At 36.5% G+C, this 22,083-nt stretch overlaps 5 protein-coding genes across 7 annotated transcripts; 2 read left to right on the top strand and 3 right to left on the bottom strand.

The window, feature by feature from the left end:
• LOC104762236 (casein kinase 1-like protein 13) lies at positions 518-4,502 on the bottom strand. The gene is made up of 14 exons (XM_010485490.2): positions 3,794-4,502; positions 3,643-3,683; positions 3,408-3,477; positions 3,157-3,305; positions 2,973-3,068; positions 2,821-2,891; positions 2,577-2,638; positions 2,388-2,451; positions 2,217-2,301; positions 1,941-2,067; positions 1,753-1,838; positions 1,597-1,660; positions 1,183-1,319; positions 518-1,036 (listed from the first exon to the last, which is right to left on the bottom strand). The coding sequence occupies exons 1-14, from the start codon at positions 3,867-3,869 to the stop codon at positions 758-760; spliced, it is 1,407 nt and encodes a 468-aa protein (XP_010483792.1). The 5' UTR covers positions 3,870-4,502; the 3' UTR covers positions 518-757.
• Positions 5,416-11,660, bottom strand: LOC104762220 (probable methyltransferase PMT8). Of its 2 annotated transcripts, XM_010485475.2 has the most exons (11): positions 11,523-11,660; positions 11,158-11,240; positions 10,743-10,830; positions 8,574-8,677; positions 7,786-8,121; positions 7,520-7,684; positions 7,239-7,421; positions 6,568-7,162; positions 6,350-6,462; positions 6,031-6,251; positions 5,604-5,944 (listed from the first exon to the last, which is right to left on the bottom strand). In XM_010485475.2, exons 5-11 carry the CDS (start codon positions 8,038-8,040, stop codon positions 5,605-5,607), a joined length of 1,872 nt encoding a protein of 623 aa, XP_010483777.1. In that variant the 5' UTR covers positions 8,041-8,121; positions 8,574-8,677; positions 10,743-10,830; positions 11,158-11,240; positions 11,523-11,660; the 3' UTR covers position 5,604. The 2 variants fall into 2 exon arrangements, with proteins under 2 accessions (XP_010483782.1, XP_010483777.1); XM_010485480.2 differs by lacking the exons at positions 10,743-10,830; positions 11,158-11,240; positions 11,523-11,660 and having other exon boundaries at positions 5,416-5,944; positions 8,574-8,857.
• On the bottom strand, positions 12,224-15,069 carry LOC104762211 (protein tas-like). Its single transcript, XM_010485462.2, has 8 exons — positions 14,793-15,069; positions 14,602-14,697; positions 14,067-14,150; positions 13,557-13,717; positions 13,296-13,413; positions 13,056-13,191; positions 12,792-12,970; positions 12,224-12,653 (listed from the first exon to the last, which is right to left on the bottom strand). Exons 1-8 carry the CDS (start codon positions 15,027-15,029, stop codon positions 12,414-12,416), a joined length of 1,251 nt encoding a protein of 416 aa, XP_010483764.1. The 5' UTR covers positions 15,030-15,069; the 3' UTR covers positions 12,224-12,413.
• On the top strand, positions 15,222-17,466 carry LOC104762202 (malate dehydrogenase, cytoplasmic 1). Its single transcript, XM_010485451.1, has 7 exons — positions 15,222-15,386; positions 15,784-15,942; positions 16,052-16,227; positions 16,326-16,603; positions 16,688-16,823; positions 16,921-17,032; positions 17,117-17,466. Exons 1-7 carry the CDS (start codon positions 15,344-15,346, stop codon positions 17,209-17,211), a joined length of 999 nt encoding a protein of 332 aa, XP_010483753.1. The 5' UTR covers positions 15,222-15,343; the 3' UTR covers positions 17,212-17,466.
• On the top strand, positions 18,007-20,984 carry LOC104738959 (cryptochrome-2). Of its 2 annotated transcripts, none has more exons than XM_010485440.2 (5): positions 18,007-18,357; positions 18,592-18,986; positions 19,085-19,309; positions 19,399-20,111; positions 20,212-20,984. In XM_010485440.2, the coding sequence occupies exons 2-5, from the start codon at positions 18,674-18,676 to the stop codon at positions 20,803-20,805; spliced, it is 1,845 nt and encodes a 614-aa protein (XP_010483742.1). In that variant the 5' UTR covers positions 18,007-18,357; positions 18,592-18,673; the 3' UTR covers positions 20,806-20,984. The 2 variants fall into 2 exon arrangements, with proteins under 2 accessions (XP_010483742.1, XP_010483734.1); XM_010485432.2 differs by having other exon boundaries at positions 18,589-18,986.

Genomic DNA, 22,083 nt, shown 5'->3' with positions numbered 1-22,083 from the left:
TAGCGTTTTTCTCTGGTTAACAATGTGCATATTTGTTGTAGTGAAATTTTTTCAGAACCGTCTTTTGTTTATGAGAAATTGCTAAATTAGTAATTTCCGTGATCTATTTTTTTATAATCTAATTATCATGTTCTAAATAATTTGTAATATATTATCTCCAACGATGTAATTAACGGCAAAAATAAAATAAAAATTACTTTGTAACAAAACTTCAGCAATATACTTAATAATCAATTGTCACAAGTTTTGTATATTATAATGTTTAGTTGTACATTAGATTTTATTCCATAGACAAAAGATTTATTTTTATGGTTATTGGTCTAATTAACATGTAATTACATTATTTTATCTGAATCCTTAATTCATCTTTCATTACTGGATAATATGAAATGAAAGTAAAGTAAAGTTATATATATTTCCTGTTTTACCACTGTTTAGAGAAATTAATTTAATTAATAATTTCTTGTTACAAGAATGATTTACAGTATATGACTTGGCTTCAAATTCTTTAGAGTTGATACACATTTAAACGCACCATACGTTGGTGGTATAGAGGATAATATAAATTTAACAAAATACAATATGAACAACACTGATGATCTTATGAAGTAAAGCCATGTATAAATTACATATACATAACATATCTTTAAACAAATCATGTATGTTTCTTTCTTAACAATAATTTCTCAAACAAAGATGGATAAAGATATGAACCAACTGTGAATCTGGCGGGCGGCAAACGGCAAATTTCAGCCAGTCACTTCCTCTTGCTGTTCCCAATACTGAGGAGCTCGAGACTCTGGAGCGTAATGTCACGAGCGGTTCTCGCTGGAGCAGCCTTCATGGCTAATGATGAGGACGAAGAAGCGAACTGGGTCCTCTGTGTTGTAGAGGACCGACCATTGTTTGGGACGAGTCTACTCAATCGATTCTCTGTGAAATCAGCCGAGGCAGTGGCTCGAACACTTGACCCAGCAACTGCTTTTCTTGTTAAACTCTGGTTCCTAGATAAAGAGATTGGCCTCTCCTGGTTTTGCTGATTCAACCAAACAAATAAAGATACTTTGTGTGAAATTTCCCAAAATGTATTCAACAAACATAATTAGGACAGTTTCGGTCTTGGATCTTGAGGTTTATGAAAAAAGGTAATAGAAATGTGTCTCTGTTTTTTGATGTACTAACCGTATCCTTGGATGCAAGAACATTCTCCGAGGTTCTTGGTCTACTAGATCGATCAGCTTGAACGCCAGTTCCTGAACCATTTCTTATAGTGTATGCCTCGAAAACACCTGAGAACCTCTCGCGACTGTCCTGCCCAACTGTATATAGTGAAGAGGAAAGTTTGTTAATATCTAAGTTCCTTCAACAAGCGTTAAAGTTGTGTATCCCGAACTGAATCATTAATTTTAAGCATGGCATAACAACACATCTTTAACCAGAGAGAAGAAACGTTAATTTAGCACAAAACCAAATCGAGTAAACGCAGAATAAGAGCAGTTACAAGGAAACTTGGGACAAGAATCAAGAGTTACTCTACCAGTGATTGTAAATTTAAGAAACATAAAGCAGAAGCAGGTTTTAAAAGCTGACGCTTACTTGAAGGCTTCTCCGCTTTGTCAGTAGATGGTACTGGAATATTCATAGCAGGTCTTAAGCTTGGCTATTGGAACAGAGGAATAGCGTGAAACGGTTGATACTCTATTTAAAAATGATAACAATTCTGCACATTATATAGCTTCAAAACAGACTTACTCTTGGTTTGGAATTGGAGCTGGAACTAGAGCCAAACTGTGGATACCTCAATATTGTCCAATCGAATACATAGTCAAACTGATAACCTGCAGAAATAAGAATCAAAAGCAATTTCTTGAGTGTTTTTTGTTAAAAGTTATATAAAAATAAGCACAGCAGCAGATAAGTATTTTCGACAATTTCCAGACCTTCTCGGATAAACAGATCTCTGAAAAGCCTCTTTAGGTATGAATAATCTGGTTTGTCTTCAAACCGTAATGAACGCACATAGAGAAAATACGATGTGAACTCAGGTGGATAGCCTTTACAAAGGACCTGTCAAAGGAAATTTTTAAGGTTGTAATTATAAATGCCGAACATCTCAAAAGGTTAAAATTATCTCAAGTACTTCAATAGTACAACAGCTTCAAAACTTAAAGTCAATAAATCATAGAAGTTTCTAATTACTGGACGCAAAACAATACCTCTACTGGAGTAAGCCTCTTCTTTTCACTGATCTTGTCATACTTCTGCTTTTTAGTGCCTGCACGAAGGCCTTGCCAAGGAAGGCTGAAACAGCAATTAAGAATCAGGAACAAGTTTGATAGTAGGAAGACAAGAAAGAAAAACAGAAAGATACGGATTCATCACTTTACCTTCCTCGAAGAAAATACATAAGCATATAGCCAAGAGATTCAAGATCATCCCTTCTGCTTTGCTCTGTGTAAGAGTAATTATATAAAAATATTAGTAAAGAAAATGAGGAGTGTCAACTCCTCTCAAGTACATACAAACTGATGGAGAAAGCAAAGAAAATAGTGAGAAGCAGGGAAAAAAAAACTCACCAATTCCAAGATGGGTATTGACACTTGCATATCGAGCTGTCCCTGTAAGATTCTTGTTTTCCCTAAGAAGTAAATCTCTAGATTAACAAAGTGGCATTCACTTAAGAAAACAGATGTACTTCGGCCGCATTCACTTAAGAAAACAGATGTACTTCGGCAGTTGCAAATTCATATGGATAGAAGTTTGTGAGTTGAAATACGTCACGAGCTGTATTATCTATACATGAGGAGACAAAGTGTGTACCTGTATGGAATATGCTTGTGTGTTTGAAGATCTCTATACTTTTTCGCAAGCCCATAGTCAATGATGTACACCTGCAAAGGAAGAAGCAAAGATAATATAAACCAAATGTATCCTTGCTTGAAGCTCTGAGACAGTAGTCTTATAAAACTCACCTGGTTTGCTTTGCGTCCAAGACCCATCAAAAAGTTATCTGGTTTAATATCACGATGAAGAAACCCTCGTACATGCATATACTCGACTCTATTAATCTGGCGAAAATAAAATCGAAACCAAAGTGAACGAGCTAAGAACATGTAATCAAACAGTGTGGGAGAAGGCAGGAAAAAATATATATACCATCTGGTCAGCGAGCATGAGAACAGTCTTAAGAGTGAAAGATCGACTGCAATAGTTGAAAAATTCCTCCATACTAGGACCAAGAAGGTCGATCACCATACAGTTGAATTCACCCTCAACCCCAAACCATTTGATGTGAGGAATACCAGCTTCAATAACCAAAAAAAAGAAAAGAAAGACATATACATTAATAAACAGAAAGAAGACTGTAAGAATTGAAGTCGAGAGTGAACATAAAACACAAAACCTACTTCCTCCTTGGAGAAGCATATAAAGCTTTGACTCGTAATGAAGCTGAGGATGCCTAGCTCGGAGAGGTTCCTGCGTGAAGAAGCATATATTAAAATCAAAAATAACCACTAAGACAAACAAGGGGAGGTAAGTAAGTAATCATTTTGCAAAGACCAACAAGAACAAAGCACATAGACACTGCATTATATATATATAGCACAAGAAATCAAAACAGCATCATAAAAAAGGACTTACGAGCTTAACAGCCACTTCTTCTCCAGTTTGTACATTTACTCCTGAAACAAAACAAATCCAGAAAAACATAAAGAGTTGAGAAAAGTAGAGACATAAACAAAGAAGAATAATCTATATATACAAAAAGAAAAAGAAACAAAATAGAACAAACCTAGGAAAATTTCACCAAAGGAACCACTTCCAAGCTTTCGTCCGAGCTTGAACTTACCACCAACCACACGATCCATTTACCTATCTCCTTTTATGAAAAAAACAAAAAAAAAAGTAGACTTTTTTTGTTCTCCCAATTTAACACAGATCACAAATCGCGTCGCCTAAAAAGCCGATCGAAAGGATCCTAAAAGACCCTTCTTCTAGTTATAAGAATGATCACAAAAGCACAACAAGGAAAACAAAAAAAAAAAAACCCTAAGAATTTCTTCTACAAGAAACAAATTCACAAAAAAAAAAAAAAAAAAAAAAAGCTTTTTTGATGCTTGGATGAATAACCCAAATCGATTTTTAACCTAAATACTTAAAAAGCTTGTGCTACAGCCAAACTGAGATTAGTACACATCTACTACAACCAACCATCATCATCATCGAGCAAAAAAGCTTCAGACTTCAGATCAGAGCAGCAAAATCAAAGAATCGTTCTTCAATAAATCAAAAAGAAGAAGAAGGAACAAAAAAAACGCGGCGAGAAAAAAGATATCGTTTTTGACGACAAGTGATGGAGAAATCTGATATGGATAGACCTGCCTTGCCTGTGAGTGATTTTTACTTTTATTTCTTGGAAATTTCACAAAAAAGTTGAGAAGCAGAAGTTGAAGAAAAGGTTTTTTTTTTTTAATATATATTTTTATTTTAATAATTTTGCCTTATCTTGAATGAATTAGACAAAAAGGTCAACAACAACCCTCTGCTTAAGTTGCGTACTTATTTGTATAAAGTAAGCTCTCTCCACATGCCTTAATTTACATAAAGCTTGCTTAACCCTATTTTTTCAAAAAAAGTAAATATTATTTTGGCACTATTAGTAAAAAAACATCTCAGTCACCACCATATAATAACAAAACTAATCAACATACTACTTGTCCATCATTAATAATATTAATATTCTTGTGTAAATTACGTATTTATTAAGTTTGGAATTAGATGCCCTTTTATTTTTCCTACCATCACACTTATTTTAAACTGTAGATATATTATGCATAGACTGATAGAGAATAATTTTGTTTTGTTCCCTTACTTTTGTGTCGGCATTATTATTAAACTCTAATCTATGCAATTTCCTCTGCCATGCACTAAAATAAATCTATTAATTTTTACTGTTTTCCCACTTTTATAACCAACCACATAGTTTTTCTCTATTTTTTTAAAAGTAATTTAAGTAGATAACCACATTTTGAAACAGTTTAAAATGGAAACTGATGATTCTTATCTCAATCTGAGAACTGGTTAATGTTATAAATTTATTTTCATTGAACTAATCAATTATGTGGACAGTGGCAACATCTCTACATTGAATTTGTCAATAGTAATCTTCTTCTATTGAAATCAAAATGTCTATATCGTATTTTAAATTTATTTTGTTTTACATTTTCTTCAATAACCTGTCAAACATATACTGTACTGCCGACAGCAAAGATCACATAGTTAAACATTCTAAACCAACCAAACATATGGAAGCACATTCTTACCAAACTTAAATATTCTAACGAGTTGGAGAAAACAAAATTATTCTAAAGAGTTCGATAAGGTCAGAGTAATACATAAGAAACATCGAAAGAGAAAAATTAAAGAATGCTTCAAGATAAAAAGAAGAAAACAATGAACAGTTTTAGTAGTATTATATCATCATAATTCGCTCGTACAAATCAACTACAAAAATCAAAATAAAAACTATATAAAAAACTTGTGGAATTTAAACAATTTCTTTCTCTTTGTTTGTTTCTTCTCTGCTTTTGATAGTATGTTTGTTTACTCAGTGTCCCTAAGGCTTTCACTGGTGAGCCAAAGTTTCTTCTGGACAATGAAAACGACATTGTTCTCACCATCTTCATTCTCTTGGTCAAGTTCTGAACCTGTAGTTACCTTCTCTGACGCCACAATCTCCCAATGCAAAGCCTGCATATACTTCTTGATTGATTCAACTACACTTTCCTTGTCTCTGATGATGACAAATCCTGTGGGTCTAAGAATCCGATCCATCTCGATCAATAGATCCTCCGCGCTGCATTTTTTGTTTCTAATGTCTGAAAATACTGTCCACGCATGCAACAGATCGTATGTTCGCGGGTACGTAGAGAAAGCCTCACACCTAACAGTAAAAGGAATGGTGCATGGTGAGAAAGTGAACTATTGTCACAAGTGATGGAAAGGTTTTGGGTTTTCGGGTACACGTACCAGTTATGATTAGTCCCGATCAAACCACGATCATAGATCAGTTTTAGAGTGTTGGGACCGTCGGGAGAGACAACGTTCATAACCCAGACATCTTTATCTTTCAGAGCAGCTGCGAAAGAACCCATGTGTGCTTTCATGTCCATTATGTTCCTCACAGTGTTTGATTTGATCTTTGAGGACATCAGATTCCAGTAACTGTCCACTTGTTGTCTCCAAAGTTCCTGCAAACAAACCAATGAATGTGCTTTAACAATAAATATGTGGAAAAATCAATCAAGTAAGATCAATAGTTGCAAAAAGGTTGCGGTGGTTCAAGTACCGTGTCCTTCTCAAACCTATCGGTTGAATAACCGAAATCCGCAAGACGGGGAGGAGAAGAAGTCAACCTAGCTGGCCAAGGAGCTAACCCACTTCCCTTTGTTTTATGGTCATCTGCATATAGAAAAACAGAACATCACTGAGACATATGGCATACAAAACTGAACCAAACAACCAAAACTCCCGGTTATAATTGGAGTAAATGCAGAGCAAACTTACGCTTGGAGTAAGGAGTGATGCAAGCTTCCATTAACACACCGGAAACCGCATCAGGATCAGCGTCTGAGCGACAAAGAGGAGGCTGTGTCCCGGGCTCTCTCTCCAAGTAACAGTCATTAGTCAAAGGTTTCTGCCAAATCACAGTTTGGTTTCTTTTAACAGCGATTCTCCAACACATTCTTTCAACAAGAGCACTCATCTCCTTCCATATCTTCAAATTCTCTTCATCTTGAGCATAAGCTTCAGGAGACGAATAAGCGAAATAACCGCCAGGTCTTAGTACACGATCGAGCTCAAGAAGAAGGAGTCCATCTCTTTGAAGCCAATCAATCCTACATCGAGAACAATGAGCTAGCTCGAATGATCTGCTCGGGTAAGGAAGCCTTTTGGTACCTAAAACACCAAGATAAGCAGGGATCCCTCTCTCTAATGCAAACTGGATTTGGTTCTGGTGAACATCATTAGGTGCTAATGACATTGTGATTATATCAGAAGCGAGAAGGTAAGCTCCAAAACTCGCAACTCCGCATCCAACATCAAGAACCGTTCTTAATCTTCCTTCGTCGTTCAATACATCGTTCGAAAAATTGAGCATCTGCAAGTAATAAAATCATTAGAAACAAGTTATCACTAGAAGAAGTTAAAAAAAGTGAGCCAAAAAAGATGCTTACGTTAGCCATTGATGCAATGTACTTATCAGCTCCGTAATGGAAATGAGTGCCTCCACCTGGGAAAGAAATTTTCTCGCCTTTCTCAACCATCCAATTCTGATCAGACTTCTCTTTTGCAAGGTGAGTGTGAGGTATGTTCGCCTTCCACACTTCATCTCTACTCTTAGGCCACTTAATAGGAACCTAAATTATCAATATAAATAACAAAATAATCAAGACAAGATACCAGAGACAAATCAAATCAAAGCAACAAATAAAAAAAACAAAAACAAATTGAGCACCTTGTAGCCAGATGGTGGAGGAATCAAACAATTAAACCGTCTTTCAGGAGGAGGGCAATGCCGTTCATAATGTTCCATTACAGATAAATCAAGCTTCAACCTCATTTGGTAGATGAAATTCCTATCTAAGCAAGGGATGATTTCCGAGTGTCGATCATCACAGACCTTTATAACATATATACCAAAAGAGTTAGCTTACACATAAAAACATAACAAAATTGTGCAGTTACACACCAAACTTTTGAGATATTGATGAAACAACTTACAGGGAAACTTTTGGCAACAACAAGACTGTCTTCTGCATTGGTAACAGAATCATCCTGTTTGGCATCACCATTATCATCATCTCCACCCAAATAAGAAGATCCGAGTTTTCTCAAAGATCGTCCATATTCCAATGCTGATGCACCTTGGCTAGAGGAACCATAGTACATAAACAAGAAACAGACGAATAAAGCCACGACACAGACCGAAGCAATAAGCCGCTTCTTTTGGCCTCCATCAGATCTCCCTCTCATCATCCAAACGTAATTTACAACCAAAAGAGCTCTCTTCAGAGTATAGTTAACAAAAAATGCTTTCCACACTCTTCTCTCTTCTTTCTGCACAAAATAAGAACAGAAACACTTATAAAGACAATGACTTTAGACAGTGTGAGAGATACTTTTAGTAAAAAAGGTTTGGCAAACAGCCACTAGAGCGCACTTAAACGCAATCATAAATTCAAAAAGCTGTTTAAAAAAAAAAAAAACAGAGTTGGAAGATTCAGATCCGTGTTTATTGGGTCAGAAACCACACACAAGCATCAAAGTTAAGTGTAAACCAAGTAACATACATAAAGTGTAGCCACCGACAACCTTTTTTTTGGGTTTAAGAGTCAAAAAGATTGAATCTTTGTAAAATTCAATTAGATCTAGAGAGCAGAGTATAAGCTTTTAATGAAAAGTCTCACTTCAATTTCCCGGGAAAAGTAAAAACACCCTCATTGATTAACGAATGTCTCAATACGAATCTCAAAACAAAACCCAGAAGAAGGAAAGATGGGAAAACTCACCGACCAAGAAGAGTGGCCACTGGTACTGAGGGAGATCCGAGAATGGGGAGAGTGAATGAAGTTGGATTCTTTCTTTTGGGGCTTTAAAGTAACGATTTTTATGCCTAAATATAAACTGAATAAAAAAAATTAAAAAAAAAAACTTTATACTACAAGATTCAGATCTCGTCCTCAAGGTGAATGATACCTTTTTTTCTCAGTGGCTAAAAATGTTTTTATTTCCAAGAATAGGGAGAGAGAGATGTATACAAGGTACAGTGTGTTGTGTTTCGTTGTAAAGGCTTTTTAGATAGAAAAGGTCTCTCTCCATGTCCACACTGTCGACTTGCTGTTATATCTTTTTATTTTATTTTTTTTAGTTTGTGTGTTTTTAATCTATTTTGGACCAATTTGTAAATTCATATATATACAGATATATAGCTACAGCGAATAAAAACGATTTTATCGCAATTTAGATTCGACATTATAATGCGTTTTCAGTTTTATCTTCTTCGTTTTTTATTTAATTCTTGCAAAACAATTTAGGTTTGATATGGGATTTTTTTTTTTTGCTGTGTAAAAAATAGAGTGGCCTATTGGGAGAAGTCACTGTCATTGACACGGAATTAACGAAAAAGAAAAAAGAAAAAAAAGACTGTGGACGCGTTTTTGTATTCATATTTCATTGTGTCGGTCATTACTGATTAACCCCAAATTGGTGACCGGTGATTTTATTATTTAACCATGCTTGCAACTTGTATTATTGTTATTCAATTTATATTAAAATGAATATCGTCCGTTCGACACACTCGTGAAAACCTGAAAGGTAGATGACCGACGACGAGATCTAGATCTGACCATTAATTGTGTTCTCACTTCCCTAATTATTTTGAGAACTATAAATTAGGTCAATTTATCCTCAAACTAACATATTTCGAAGAGGTTCACACCAAACAAAAAATAAACATATTTCGAAGAGGTTCTATATATCAGAAAAAAAAAGTTATATGATTGATTTGACTAATTAATTAGTTTTTCTCGTGAAATATTTTTCTGAAATTATTGGCACAAAAGATATATAAACAATGTAATCATGCTAAATTGGAAAAGCTTGATTTTAGTGTCACTTTTCTTGCTCCTGCACCTTCCCTTCACCTTCCACTATACTGAAATGTTTTGAATTTTGGTCAAAGTTAGCTAAAAATAATAATAAGGTGTTTAATTTAACATTTGTGCTTTTACTAATTAAAAGTGACTAAAACTACTTTGTAATGAATGGTAGCTAGATTAGACCGTTCTGTTTTGTGTATAACAAACTGTATACAAAAAATAGTTTGCAGTTGCTACATAGCGGTTTTAATCTCTGTTTTATTGGAACTAAACTTGTTGAATGGTAAATAAAAACGGTTTAATGTCTTATCTTCGTACTTTGTGCATGCATCTGATAAATATCCGCTGATATCCGCTGCAACCTTTTGTTATTCGACTAGTTAAAATTAGAACTAGTTCACATAGATAAACTTAAAGGCTACCAATAATACTAAAAATGGCAGTATGACGAAACAATTGCTGAACTAAAAACTGATGGTAGTATTTTCCGCCTAAATTGTGTGTTTCGACTAAAGTTTTTTTTTTTGTCATAGTCGAGCAGTGTTCCACTTAAATGTTGAAATGCTACTCTCAACTTCGCAACTTCAGTGTTTGTTTGACTAGGCCTCATCTGAGTCGTTTTTGGTTGGAAAAATGTTTCGCCTATAAACATTTTGAATTTAGTTAAAAAATTAGTTGAATTACTCAAGTGCTTTTAGAGAGACTAAGTGGTTCGTTAAATTTTGACTTAAGTGTTTGTTTATGAAGTGTTCTTTCAGAATCAGGTTGATGACTAAATAGTTTAGTACTAAAATGGGTTGAATCGATTTGGTGTTTACTAAGTGTGTATTTTAGACGTGGGATTATGATTATGACTAAGTGCTTCGACTAATATTTTACTAAAGAGTTCAATTCTGCGTATGTATGTTACTTTTGATGATTTAGTGTTTCGACTACATGTTTCAATATTCTGACTAAGGCGCTTCAACTAAGTGAGTGTGCATAAAAACAAATGTGTTTACTCTAAAATATCAAGTGTCTCGACTACGAAGTGCTTTAACTATTAAGTGGTGGTTTCTTGAAAAACATTGAAAAACTAACCTCGAGGAAATTGCTATTTCTGTTTGGGTAAACGTTTGGCTTGAAAGCTTTGTTGTTGGCTTCGCTTAGTCCTCCTCGTCCAAAATTCCTTGCAAAACAAAAATATTTTGATTTTACCAATACAAATCAAAGAAATTGTAACGAAAATATGAGGCTGATCATAATATATAAAACATGGCACCCATTCAGCATTTTAATTAATCCACAGGTTTCAAACGAAAAATCAACAAGAATAGCATAGAAATTATCAACATAGGTAAAAAAACAAAAAAAGAGAAGAGTTTTACACTAAAAAATGCTTCGAGCGTGTGTGGAAATGTTCAAAATTAAAAGTCGTGTTGAGTGTTTCGGATAAGAAGTGCTTTAACTAACTATTTGTTGATGATACAAGTGGTGGTTTCTTGAAAAAACTAACCTCGAGGAAACTGCAATCCAGGTTTCTTGGTTTGGAGAATTGTTGCTGGCTCAAAAGCTCTATCCTCCTCATCCGAACGACACCTTGCAAAAAAAAAAGAAAAACATTATTTTAATTAATACATTACTGTCTATATAAATCAAAGAAATAATAACAACGAAAATATATATGAGGCTGGTTCATAAGTTTTAAACGAAGAAGTATCGACAAGAATATCATAGAAATCAAAATTAATATTAACATAGGTCAAAAAAACAAAGCACTAAGAGCCAGGAGTAGTTATCCGAGTGAAATAAACCCAAACAACATGCCAAAAAGACTAGAAATATCAATTATTAAATAAAACGTATATCAAAGTGACTCACTGTAAAATAAAAAGAGGGCTGAGTTTTGGCAGTTGGAGCCTTGGAGGTGTATGAAGTTTAGCTGAGTTTTTGCCGCCGGAGTGAAGAGGGAGAGAGAGGAGGAGAGGCTATTGATTTTCTATTTACATCTTTTGGATTGTTTAGCTATGACAAAAAAGCCGTGTATATTGCTTACTATATATAGATAAAAAATTACCGTTGGGGGAAATTACTAACGGATAGTTTTCGAGTTCGGGAGTAAAAATGTCAGCTTTGACGTCATTAGTTACCGTTTGGGAAAATTACTAACGGATACTTTTCGAATTCTGAAGTAAAAAAGTCAGCTTTGACGTCATAAGTTACCGTTACATCCTCAACAGCAGCTAACTCACAGTTACCTTCGTCCGCTGGGAAAATTACTAACGGATACTTTCCGAATTCAGAAGTAAAAAAGTCAGCTTTGACGTCATAAGTTACCGTTACATCCTCAACGGCTAACTTACAGTTATCTCCGTCCGCTACTTTAAAAGTGCTTCTTGCTGGGCTGCGTTGAGATCGGCCCAACCCATCAATTATTTTTGTACAAGTCCAATAATATAACAAGGTTAATGGATAAACTGGAATTGGTTAAGGTCCATTATAAAATCATTAGAAGTTGAAACGTTTGTAATTGTAACTGTGGTTCATTACATTATATGAGACTCTGAGAGTGTGTATAACTGTGAAAAAACAAATTTATGCTAAATTAACTTATTGAGGTCACACAAAGTCACAAACGTTTGTAACTGTGGTTCATTATATGAGACTCTGATAGTGTGTGTATATCTATCATATCGAGACATACAACAACTGTTAAAAAAAAACAAATTCATGGTGAGGTCACACAAACTCATTAGAAACCTTTTTGTTCTTTCAAACGAAAGAAGGGTCTTTGAACCTTTTGAAAACAGCGTCGATATCCGCCAAAACTTCTGGCGAAAACGGCCGCTCTGTCATCAGAAAAGCATCAATGTCCTCTTTTAGTTGCTCTACCGATGTGGCCCCAATGATTGTGCTCGTCACAAAGGGCCGGTCACGTACAAACCCGAGTGCTAACTCAACCGGAGTTAAACCGTGCTTCTTCCCCACCTCAATGTATTGTATGGTTGCTTCCTGACATCGGAAGAAAAATACTATTGACCTCAGAAACTTTCACCACGTTGCTTTTTTACAAGTACATTCAAGCTGATAGCGTTTCTTAACTGTTACACTACATAAAAAGATGCAATCATAGTTGGATCAAGAAAAAACCTTGGCTAGGGATCCCTTGTAACGTTCCATGTATCCTGGGAAAAGATTTAGCCTTGCATTTTTTGTAGTTTCAGAGTCTGGAGCCAAGTACTTCCCAGACAACGAGCCACCTCCAAGAGGGGAGTAAGCAAGCAAGCCAACATTGCAATTTTTTGGGTGGCATACTTCTACCAGATCAACTGTGATTTTAATCCAAAACAAAAGAATTTAGAACATGCTCCTCCTACACTCTTGCTCGCTAGGTTTTCTAGAAATATAACTTACCTTCGAACCGGCATCTAACTAGCAAGCTGTAACCATTTTGGATGCTCACAATCTTTGGTAGTCCTTCAAGTTTGGCAGCATTAACAAACTCCATCACTCCATATGAAGTTTCATTCGAGACACCGATGTAGCGAACCTGTTACATAATTCGAGGAACACTTCAAAATTCTGTGTTCGAGGTTTACAATAAAGAGTTTTTATAACTAAATATAACATCTGATTATTAAGGAGTAGCACTACCTTTCCTTCATCTATGAGATCCTGAAAGGCCCTTAGTTGTTCAGCAAATGGTACACTTGGTCTCCATTTCGATGTGTCATAGTAAAAATCACCGAAGAGTGGTACATAACGATCTGGCCTGGACTGAAAAAAAATTCAGTAACATGATTTTGAGACATTCAATGATGAAATAGAAATATTATGCCTATGGAAGGACGAACAACTTTCTCAAACAATGTAGCATATGAGTTAGGCTTAGACCACAAAATAAGGCGATATTACCAGTGTATTTGAAGCAAATCAATGTAATCAGTTCCAAGGCGCTTAAGACTTTTCTCAACACTTTCTTTGATATTAGCAGCATCTACATGCAGAACCTCACCACTGTCCCTTAAGTAACTTGATCTTTCTGAGTATCCACATACTTTAGTTGCCAAAACAATCTGATCACAGCAAAAAAAAAAAAAAAAACATTAATGAAAATTCTACAACTTCAAGGAGGTTTTGCTGATTTGGAATAATACTCGAGTACTTGACCATCAAATTGACAAAGGCAGTGGTGACTTCAAGCACGAAGAATAAACTTGACTAACAGTTAAATTGACCATTAAATTGACAAAGACAGTGATGACTTCAAACACGAAGGGTAAACTTTACTAACAGTTATATAGCAGGTAGGAACTTCAACGAGTCAAAATTCAGTATAAACTGTTTCCATATCAATCAACAGAATCCAAGAACTATAACACTACAATATGCATCCAAAGAAAGATGGATGGTGATTGGTGATACCTTGTCACGTTGCTGAGACTTCAACCAGCTACTGATATAAAGATCGGTTTTTCCTTGAGTCTCCTTCTTCATCGGTATAGGGTACTGAAACAATCTATGACTACATAAATTAAAAAATAACCACAACAGATCTACACGACTAAGCAAGTGCCAGAAAGCTAAACACAATTGTTAAAATCTTATCAACTAAATAATGCTGTTTAGAACAAACACATATCACCCTTCCAAGTTCCAAACAGTTGAAATTCAAATACATATGTCATTCTGTAAATTCTTACAACAATACTCAGGTTGCTTCATGGCTTACATGACATTTTCCACAAACCAAAAACTTCCCTATATCACAATACATGTGTTTTTTACAAGACACAGGGCAGAGAAGATATAGGTCTTTAGCTCATATATGCATTGTCAATAATCAAAACACATAGTCACATATACTGATATACATAAAGCAAAAAAAGATTCAAACACTTTCACCAAACTTGAAGAGAAATGTGAACAAATAAAGATTACTAAAAAGAAAAAAACTTACAGCTTCAGCAGTGTCAATACAGTTGATGCCCTCTTCAATTGAATAACTCAACATCTCATGAGCTTCTTTCTCACTATTTTGCTCTCCAAATGTCATCTGGAATTCGAAAAAATTTCACATAAAACTTCCAATTCTATAAACCTGACCCATTCAAAAGCCAACAAATTTGAATAAAAGAGATTCATCCTTACAGTGCCAAAAGTAACTTCGCTGATGTTAAGATCGGAGTCTCCTAATTTCCGGTACTCCATTGCATTCTTCTTCGTCGACGCTTTCACCACAGCCGAAGTTCTCCTCCGAGCATTCGGTGATTGAGTTACACGGCGACGCGTGAAGGGTAAGCCAGCGAAACCTCGAATGTTGTACGTACCGTTGCTGCCGCTGGCCGTCGGAGTAACCGTTGAGATGGTGACGTAAGATGACGCCATACCGGGGATTGTTGTGGACGTGGTTCTCTTCTCGCCTTATCGCCACCATATATATATATATATGCTAAATTGATGATTCACGGTTTTGTAAACTATGGGCTTAAATTATTTTGGGCCTTATCTTAAAAGGCCCATAAAATATTTAATGAATATTTTGTTTTCCATCGATAACTTCGATAAATATAAACAAGAGTGAGCTTCACGGACACAAAATCCTAAACGATATATCTTTCACTGTCTCTCCGCTCTCTCAAAAGTCCAAAATCCTCCAACTCCGATCCTTTTTCCCGGCGTTAATCTCCGATCTAGATCCGATGGCCAAGGAACCAGTTCGTGTTCTCGTCACTGGAGCTGCAGGTATAAACCCTTATGTGTTTTGCGATCATGTATATTATCTTCTATCTCTGAGTTTGGATCTCCTACTAGTAAATATTCGCAAAGCTCTTGCTTACTCTAAGTCAGATCTCTGCATAGTCTTTATTTATACCGTTGATTGATGAAATATAGGTCAACTCTTGTTTCGTTGGATCTGATCTTATGTGTTTGCTAGATCTTGACCTTGCTCCTAGGTTCGAATTACATCGAACGTACTAGGATTCTTATAGTCATCTTGCTTCAAGCATGAACCATCCTGTTGTATTTCTGTAGAAGTCGACCATCGATTGATTGAGTTGCTCTCATATCTGATTTTGGGATCATGGGATGGATTATATATAGTTTGTTAGACATTTAACAAACTGTTGTGGTTATGCAGGACAAATTGGGTACGCGCTTGTCCCTATGATTGCAAGGGGAATCATGCTTGGTGCTGACCAGCCTGTTATCCTCCACATGTTGGATATTCCTCCTGCTGCTGAAGCACTTAACGGTGTCAAGATGGAGTTGATCGATGCTGCTTTCCCTCTTCTCAAAGGTAGTTAAGAGTTTTTAAAAGTTTGTTTTTTTAACCTGTGAATATTTTTAACCTGTGATGTTGCTCGAGTGGGTAAAGATGATGAACGTTTGACGTGTATTATTTTCAGGTGTTGTTGCTACAACTGATGCCGTTGAAGGATGTACTGGAGTCAACGTTGCTGTTATGGTTGGTGGTTTCCCAAGGAAAGAAGGAATGGAGAGAAAGGATGTGATGTCCAAGAACGTCTCTATTTACAAATCTCAGGCTGCAGCATTGGAGAAGCATGCCGCTCCAAACTGCAAGGTGATGGAAGCTGTTTGCTTATTAATATGGTTTCATTGTTACAGTGGAGTGTTGTGATTCTCTTGCTCAGACATTCTCTCTCGTTTTGTCGTTTTCAGGTTCTTGTTGTTGCTAACCCCGCCAACACCAACGCATTGATCCTGAAGGAATTTGCACCATCCATCCCTGAAAAGAACATCACTTGTTTGACAAGGCTTGACCACAACAGGGCATTGGGTCAGGTCTCTGAGAGGTTGAGCGTGCCAGTGTCTGATGTTAAGAACGTGATCATTTGGGGAAACCACTCATCCACACAGTACCCAGATGTCAACCATGCTAAAGTGCAGACCTCTTCTGGTGAAAAGCCTGTCCGTGAGCTCGTCAAGGACGATGAATGGTATGATTGTCATGCCATAGAACTTAAGACCCTTTCTTTTTGCTCTCGAAGTAAATTCTAATTTCATTTAACTATTTACTGTAGGTTGAACGGAGAATTCATCTCTACAGTTCAACAACGAGGAGCTGCAATCATCAAGGCTAGGAAGTTGTCTAGTGCACTCTCCGCTGCTAGCTCTGCTTGTGATCACATCCGTGACTGGGTCCTTGGAACACCAGAGGTTCATAAATAAACTCTTCTTCTCTGTTTTTTTTCTCTTCAATGTTGTTTATAATAGTTGTTCTAATATAAGTTCTTTTTCTGATTTAATTGGTCAGGGTACCTTTGTTTCCATGGGAGTATACTCTGATGGTTCTTACAACGTTCCATCAGGACTTATCTACTCCTTCCCTGTAACTTGTCGCAATGGAGAGTGGAGCATTGTCCAAGGTAAAAAAACAAGCTTTTACAACTCAAAATCCTAATTCTGAAACCCAAATTTGTGCATACTAATGTGAATTTTGTTTTGGTCAGGCCTTCCGATCGATGAAGTATCAAGAAAGAAGATGGATTTGACTGCAGAGGAGCTCAAGGAAGAGAAGGACTTGGCGTACTCATGCCTCTCTTAAACCAATACTCTTCTTCTGAAGCCATATAAGAGTTGAGATCGTTAAAAAGCTTGCTGCAAGGCTTTGTCGGAATAAGAAATGTCTTTAAAAAAAACTCCAAAAACACTGTTTTAGAACCTCTTTGTGGGTGTCTCTTTGATGAGCATTGTCCCTGGTCTGTTTCTAAACCAGGATATCGTTTATTATGTGTGTCTGATTTGGTTTACCCATAAAAAAAGGAAAATAGGCAATTCCATGGTTTATCGTTTGTGCTCATTTTTACCTAGTCTTGCAGAATACCCAATGATTACTTCGAATTATAATTCTAGTGTGGACTTAAAATACAATATACTTGAATCTTTTTAAAGTTTGAGTATGATCCTTATAAGTTATGACAAATAGTAGTCACTGGTCCACTAATTAGGGTATACGAGGATTCGAGTTTTATGAAGGCTGGAGCACAAATATTCAAAGTTTTAGAGAATTTTATCTTCTCTTTCCCTTTTGTAAAGTAACAAAGCAATGGATTTTGCTTAGAACAAATGAGAATCAAGTTCTTTACCTTTTAAGTTTTCCTTTTTTTTGTCACACAATTCATGAGCTTTTTTATGTAGACTTATTTTTTAATGGATTCTACAAAAGTGGGCATGTGCCGAATCGAGTTCATGAACCACCACCGTCCTTGGCCCCCAAACGTTTTATTTCTAAACATAAGATAAGAGTATCTTCACTACACTTTAGGTTTAAAGGCCCACTAGAACACCCAAAAACACAATTCGATCTCTCTTATAAACAAAATAAAATATCTTATTACAAAAAGGTTTGGTATGATGATCGATCCCAATAAAATCGTAGATGAGCAAATGAGAGATGAGATGTCGGTAAAAAAAAACACTATTATAAGAACATACGCCACAAGTTCTGGATAAAGTTCTCTACTTTTGGCTTGTTGTGATTATTATTATATTTCACAATTATTATTACATTCATACTACTACTCTCTCACTCATGGGTATGTTTTCGTCTTTCGTTAGATCTCAAATCTTACCCAAAATAGGAAGAAAGAAGATCCCAAGTCACTAAAATAAAACCTTTGTCAGTCTTTTGATTCGAGATCTTTTTCGCCGAGAGAGATATCTACTACTACTCTGCTGATTTCAAGTTCTGGTAAAAAAAAAAAAAGCTTCCAGCTTTTGATTTTTGTATTTCATTTAGTAGATCTTCATCCTTTGATTTATCGTTTCTCTCTATTGAAAATTCTCTTGCTTACTCTGTTTTAAGGACTAGGGTTAAATCGAAGAAACCCTTCGTGTAGTCTTTTTGTAGATTATTTTGTGTTTAGGACTTAAAATAAAAGATCATAGCTTTCTGATTAATCATTCTCTGTTATTGATATAGTAGCTATCATCTGGTGGAGCTTGAGGTTAAAGTGTGGAACTTTAGCTGATTTGGTTTTGATTAATCTCTGATCATCTTAATAACTATGACGATGGACAAAAAGACCATAGTTTGGTTTAGAAGAGACCTAAGGATTGAGGATAATCCTGCATTAGCAGCAGCTGCTCACGAAGGATCTGTTTTTCCTGTCTTTATTTGGTGTCCTGAAGAAGAAGGACAGTTTTATCCTGGAAGAGCTTCGAGATGGTGGATGAAACAATCACTTGCTCACTTATCTCAATCCTTGAAGGCTCTTGGCTCTGACCTCACTTTAATCAAAACCCATAACACCGTTTCTGCCATCTTGGATTGTATCCGTGTTACCGGTGCTACAAAAGTCGTCTTTAACCATCTCTACGGTACTACATCTCAAGTGATATAAAATTCTCTTGAAGTTAGTGTAGAAGAAAACTCTGATGTAACTGAGGTTGATGAAGTCATGTATTCTTTGTTGTAGATCCTGTTTCGTTAGTTCGGGACCATACCGTAAAGGAGAAGCTGGTGGAACGTGGGATCTCTGTGCAAAGCTACAATGGAGATCTGTTGTATGAGCCGTGGGAGATATACTGCGATAAGGGCAAACCTTTTACGAGTTTCAGTTCGTACTGGAAGAAATGCTTAGATATGCCGATTGAGTCAGTTATGCTTCCTCCTCCTTGGCGGTTGATACCATTAACTGCAGGTAATACCTTAAAAGAGTATTATGTAAAAGCTAAAACGTTTTTGATTTCTTCAGGGAGGTAGTAAAAGTTTATGTCTTTTCTTTGTTAGCGGCTGAAGCGGTTTGGGCATGTTCGATTGATGAACTAGGCTTAGAGAATGAGGCTGAAAAGCCGAGCAATGCGTTGTTAACTAGAGCGTGGTCTCCAGGATGGAGCAATGCTGATAAGATACTAAATGAGTTCATCGAGAAGCAGTTGATGAATTACGCAAAGAGCAGCAAGAAAGTTGTTGGGAATTCAACATCACTTCTTTCTCCATATCTCCATTTTGGGGAAATAAGTGTCAGGCATGTCTTCCAGTGTGCCCGGATGAAACAAATTATATGGTCAAGAGATAAGAACAGTGAAGGAGAAGAAAGTGCAGATCTTTTTCTTAGAGGGATCGGTCTAAGAGAGTACTCTCGGTATATTTGTTTCAACTTCCCGTTTACTCACGAGCAATCATTGTTGAGTCATCTTCGGTTTTTCCCTTGGGATGCTGATGCTGATAAGTTCAAAGCCTGGAGACAAGGCAGGACCGGTTATCCTTTGGTAGATGCTGGAATGAGAGAGCTTTGGGCAACTGGATGGATGCATAACAGAATAAGAGTGATTGTTTCGAGCTTTGCTGTGAAGTTTCTTCTCCTTCCTTGGAAATGGGGAATGAAATATTTCTGGGATACACTTTTGGATGCTGATTTGGAATGTGACATCCTTGGCTGGCAGTATATCTCTGGGAGCATACCTGATGGCCATGAGCTTGATCGCTTGGACAACCCCGCGGTAAGCTATGAAACTCGTCTTATAGTTTAGAGTTTTTAGGCTTATTTGGTTATGGTTATTTTAGTTCTGAAGTCTATGAAAATCTCTGTTTTAATTTCAGTTACAAGGCGCTAAATATGACCCGGAAGGTGAGTACATAAGGCAATGGCTTCCCGAGCTTGCGAGATTGCCAACTGAATGGATCCATCATCCATGGGACGCTCCTTTAACCGTACTCAAAGCTTCTGGTGTGGAACTCGGGACAAACTATGCAAAACCCATTGTGGACATCGACACAGCTCGTGAGCTACTCGCTAAAGCCATTTCAAGAACCCGTGAAGCACAGATAATGATCGGGGCAGCACCCGATGAGATTGTAGCAGATAGCTTCGAGGCCTTAGGGGCTAATACCATTAAAGAACCTGGACTTTGCCCGTCTGTGTCTTCTAATGACCAACAAGTACCTTCGGCTGTTCGTTACAACGGGTCAAAGAGAGGGAAACCTGAGGAAGAGGAAGAGGAAGAGAGAGACATGAAGAAATCTAGAGGATTTGACGAAAGGGAATTGTTTTCGACTGCTGAGTCTTCTTCTTCTTCGAGTGTGTTCTTCGTTTCTCATTCTTGCTCGTTGGCATCAGATGGGAAGAATTTGGAAGGTATTCAAGATTCTTCTGATCAGATTGCAACAAGTTTGGGGAAAAATGGTTGCAAATGATCAGAATAAGCTTTATTATATATAAAGCCTAACATGTAGATGTGTGAATGTGTTTTTAACTCTGTCTTCCTTTTGATGATACTCAGAAGGAAATGATTGCATAAAACATATGTAACGCTGATAATTACGGTTTATGTCAATTGGCTATGAATAAACATATACAATATCTTTGTTTAGTCTTTGTTGCAGTCCGGGGTGCAGGAGAGGTATGTAACAGACTAACAGTTACTCTGAGGGATTATACTCTGGGTAGTGTACCTTTTTTGTTTAACAGAGAGTTGCCTAGCTGTAACAACAGTTATGGAACCCTTTTTGTCGTTGCCTTGCCTCTACAATTGTGCAAGTAATGTTTTCGCAACTCATCATATTGTTCGTAACCTTGAGGAACCTCATCTTGTTTGGCATGTCATGACCTTGTTGCAGTTGTTACCACACGTTGAATGGTTGGAGTAAGACTAATATTTAGTGATGTGTGTTTGAATTGTGAAGTTATTCGTGTGGTTCCCCAGTCTAAGGAGGTAGATGGAATATGTTGCTTAGATTAAGGTTTTAAAATCACATTTGACATTTACAAGATGAATCAACGTTTGTCTTACACATCATCGTTGCTTGCCGCTCCAATGGAACTGTAGTTCGGCCTGAAGATTTGAAAACCAAATTTAATCATTTTCAGAAAATACAAAATGCGCTGATGTTTTATATGAGAATACCCTCACAGCTTCGGTAGCATCATCAATTCATCAATGGCAACGTTCCTCCTCTCCCTTTCTGTTTCTCGCAGTAAAATCAAAACAGAGTATATTAGAGTAGAGGGGAAACTGATTTAGACGGTTTTATGTTAAACCATTTTTAATCTCGGTTTCGCCTCATGTATAACGAAGAAGGGCAAAAGAAAGAAACGACAACGATCAATAATGATGGAGTAGTAAGCCCAGCCCATTAAGGCTTACTCAGCCCATATAATGAAGGATTTTGTCCAATGTTGTTTGGTTATATTTTGTCCATTAATAATACTCAGCCCAGTCCAATAAGAAGAAAGTTGGAAAAGGAAAATAGGAAAAGGAAATCGTGACCGTCGAAACCCTACCCTACTTTAGTGAATGAAAAATCGTGACCGTCATAATAATAATAATATTTATCTATAAATAAATGCCTCCACTCTTTCTTTCTTCAGTGTATTACTATTTTGTTGTCTCTGCTTCGACTCAACAACAACATACACAATTCATCTTCTTCTTCTTCGTTTGTGTATTCTTCGGCGAGTCTCTAATTTTGGGT

The sequence above is a fragment of the Camelina sativa genome, chromosome 3 (assembly GCF_000633955.1).
Source record: "Camelina sativa cultivar DH55 chromosome 3, Cs, whole genome shotgun sequence".
Lineage (NCBI taxonomy): Eukaryota > Viridiplantae > Streptophyta > Magnoliopsida > Brassicales > Brassicaceae > Camelina > Camelina sativa.
The sequence above is the reverse complement of the archived record's forward strand: the minus strand, read 5'-3'. Positions and strand labels throughout refer to the sequence as shown.

What these genes read in the sequence shown, in the direction of transcription:
- LOC104762236 (XM_010485490.2), bottom strand. Translation starts at nt 3,869, where the DNA reads ATGGATCGTGTGGTTGGTGGTAAGTTCAAGCTCGGACGAAAGCTTGGA. An exon ending in TCATGCTCGCTGACCAGATG is followed by an intron (nt 3,069 to 3,156) that starts GTATATATATTT and finishes TATTTTCGCCAG; the next exon opens with ATTAATAGAGTCGAGTATAT. An exon ending in ATGTATTTTCTTCGAGGAAG is followed by an intron (nt 2,302 to 2,387) that starts GTAAAGTGATGA and finishes TTGCTGTTTCAG; the next exon opens with CCTTCCTTGGCAAGGCCTTC.
- LOC104762220 (XM_010485475.2), bottom strand. Translation starts at nt 8,040, where the DNA reads ATGATGAGAGGGAGATCTGATGGAGGCCAAAAGAAGCGGCTTATTGCT. An exon ending in CTCCACCATCTGGCTACAAG is followed by an intron (nt 7,422 to 7,519) that starts GTGCTCAATTTG and finishes TTGATAATTTAG; the next exon opens with GTTCCTATTAAGTGGCCTAA. An exon ending in ATCGGGACTAATCATAACTG is followed by an intron (nt 5,945 to 6,030) that starts GTACGTGTACCC and finishes TTTTACTGTTAG; the next exon opens with GTGTGAGGCTTTCTCTACGT.
- LOC104762211 (XM_010485462.2), bottom strand. Translation starts at nt 15,029, where the DNA reads ATGGCGTCATCTTACGTCACCATCTCAACGGTTACTCCGACGGCCAGC. An exon ending in GTATTGACACTGCTGAAGCT is followed by an intron (nt 14,151 to 14,601) that starts GTAAGTTTTTTT and finishes AGATTGTTTCAG; the next exon opens with TACCCTATACCGATGAAGAA. An exon ending in AGTCTCAGCAACGTGACAAG is followed by an intron (nt 13,718 to 14,066) that starts GTATCACCAATC and finishes TGCTGTGATCAG; the next exon opens with ATTGTTTTGGCAACTAAAGT.
- LOC104762202 (XM_010485451.1), top strand. Translation starts at nt 15,344, where the DNA reads ATGGCCAAGGAACCAGTTCGTGTTCTCGTCACTGGAGCTGCAG. An exon ending in TGCTTTCCCTCTTCTCAAAG is followed by an intron (nt 15,943 to 16,051) that starts GTAGTTAAGAGT and finishes TATTATTTTCAG; the next exon opens with GTGTTGTTGCTACAACTGAT. An exon ending in AGAGTGGAGCATTGTCCAAG is followed by an intron (nt 17,033 to 17,116) that starts GTAAAAAAACAA and finishes TGTTTTGGTCAG; the next exon opens with GCCTTCCGATCGATGAAGTA.
- LOC104738959 (XM_010485440.2), top strand. Translation starts at nt 18,674, where the DNA reads ATGACGATGGACAAAAAGACCATAGTTTGGTTTAGAAGAGACCTAAGG. An exon ending in CGTCTTTAACCATCTCTACG is followed by an intron (nt 18,987 to 19,084) that starts GTACTACATCTC and finishes TCTTTGTTGTAG; the next exon opens with ATCCTGTTTCGTTAGTTCGG. An exon ending in GTTGATACCATTAACTGCAG is followed by an intron (nt 19,310 to 19,398) that starts GTAATACCTTAA and finishes TTTCTTTGTTAG; the next exon opens with CGGCTGAAGCGGTTTGGGCA.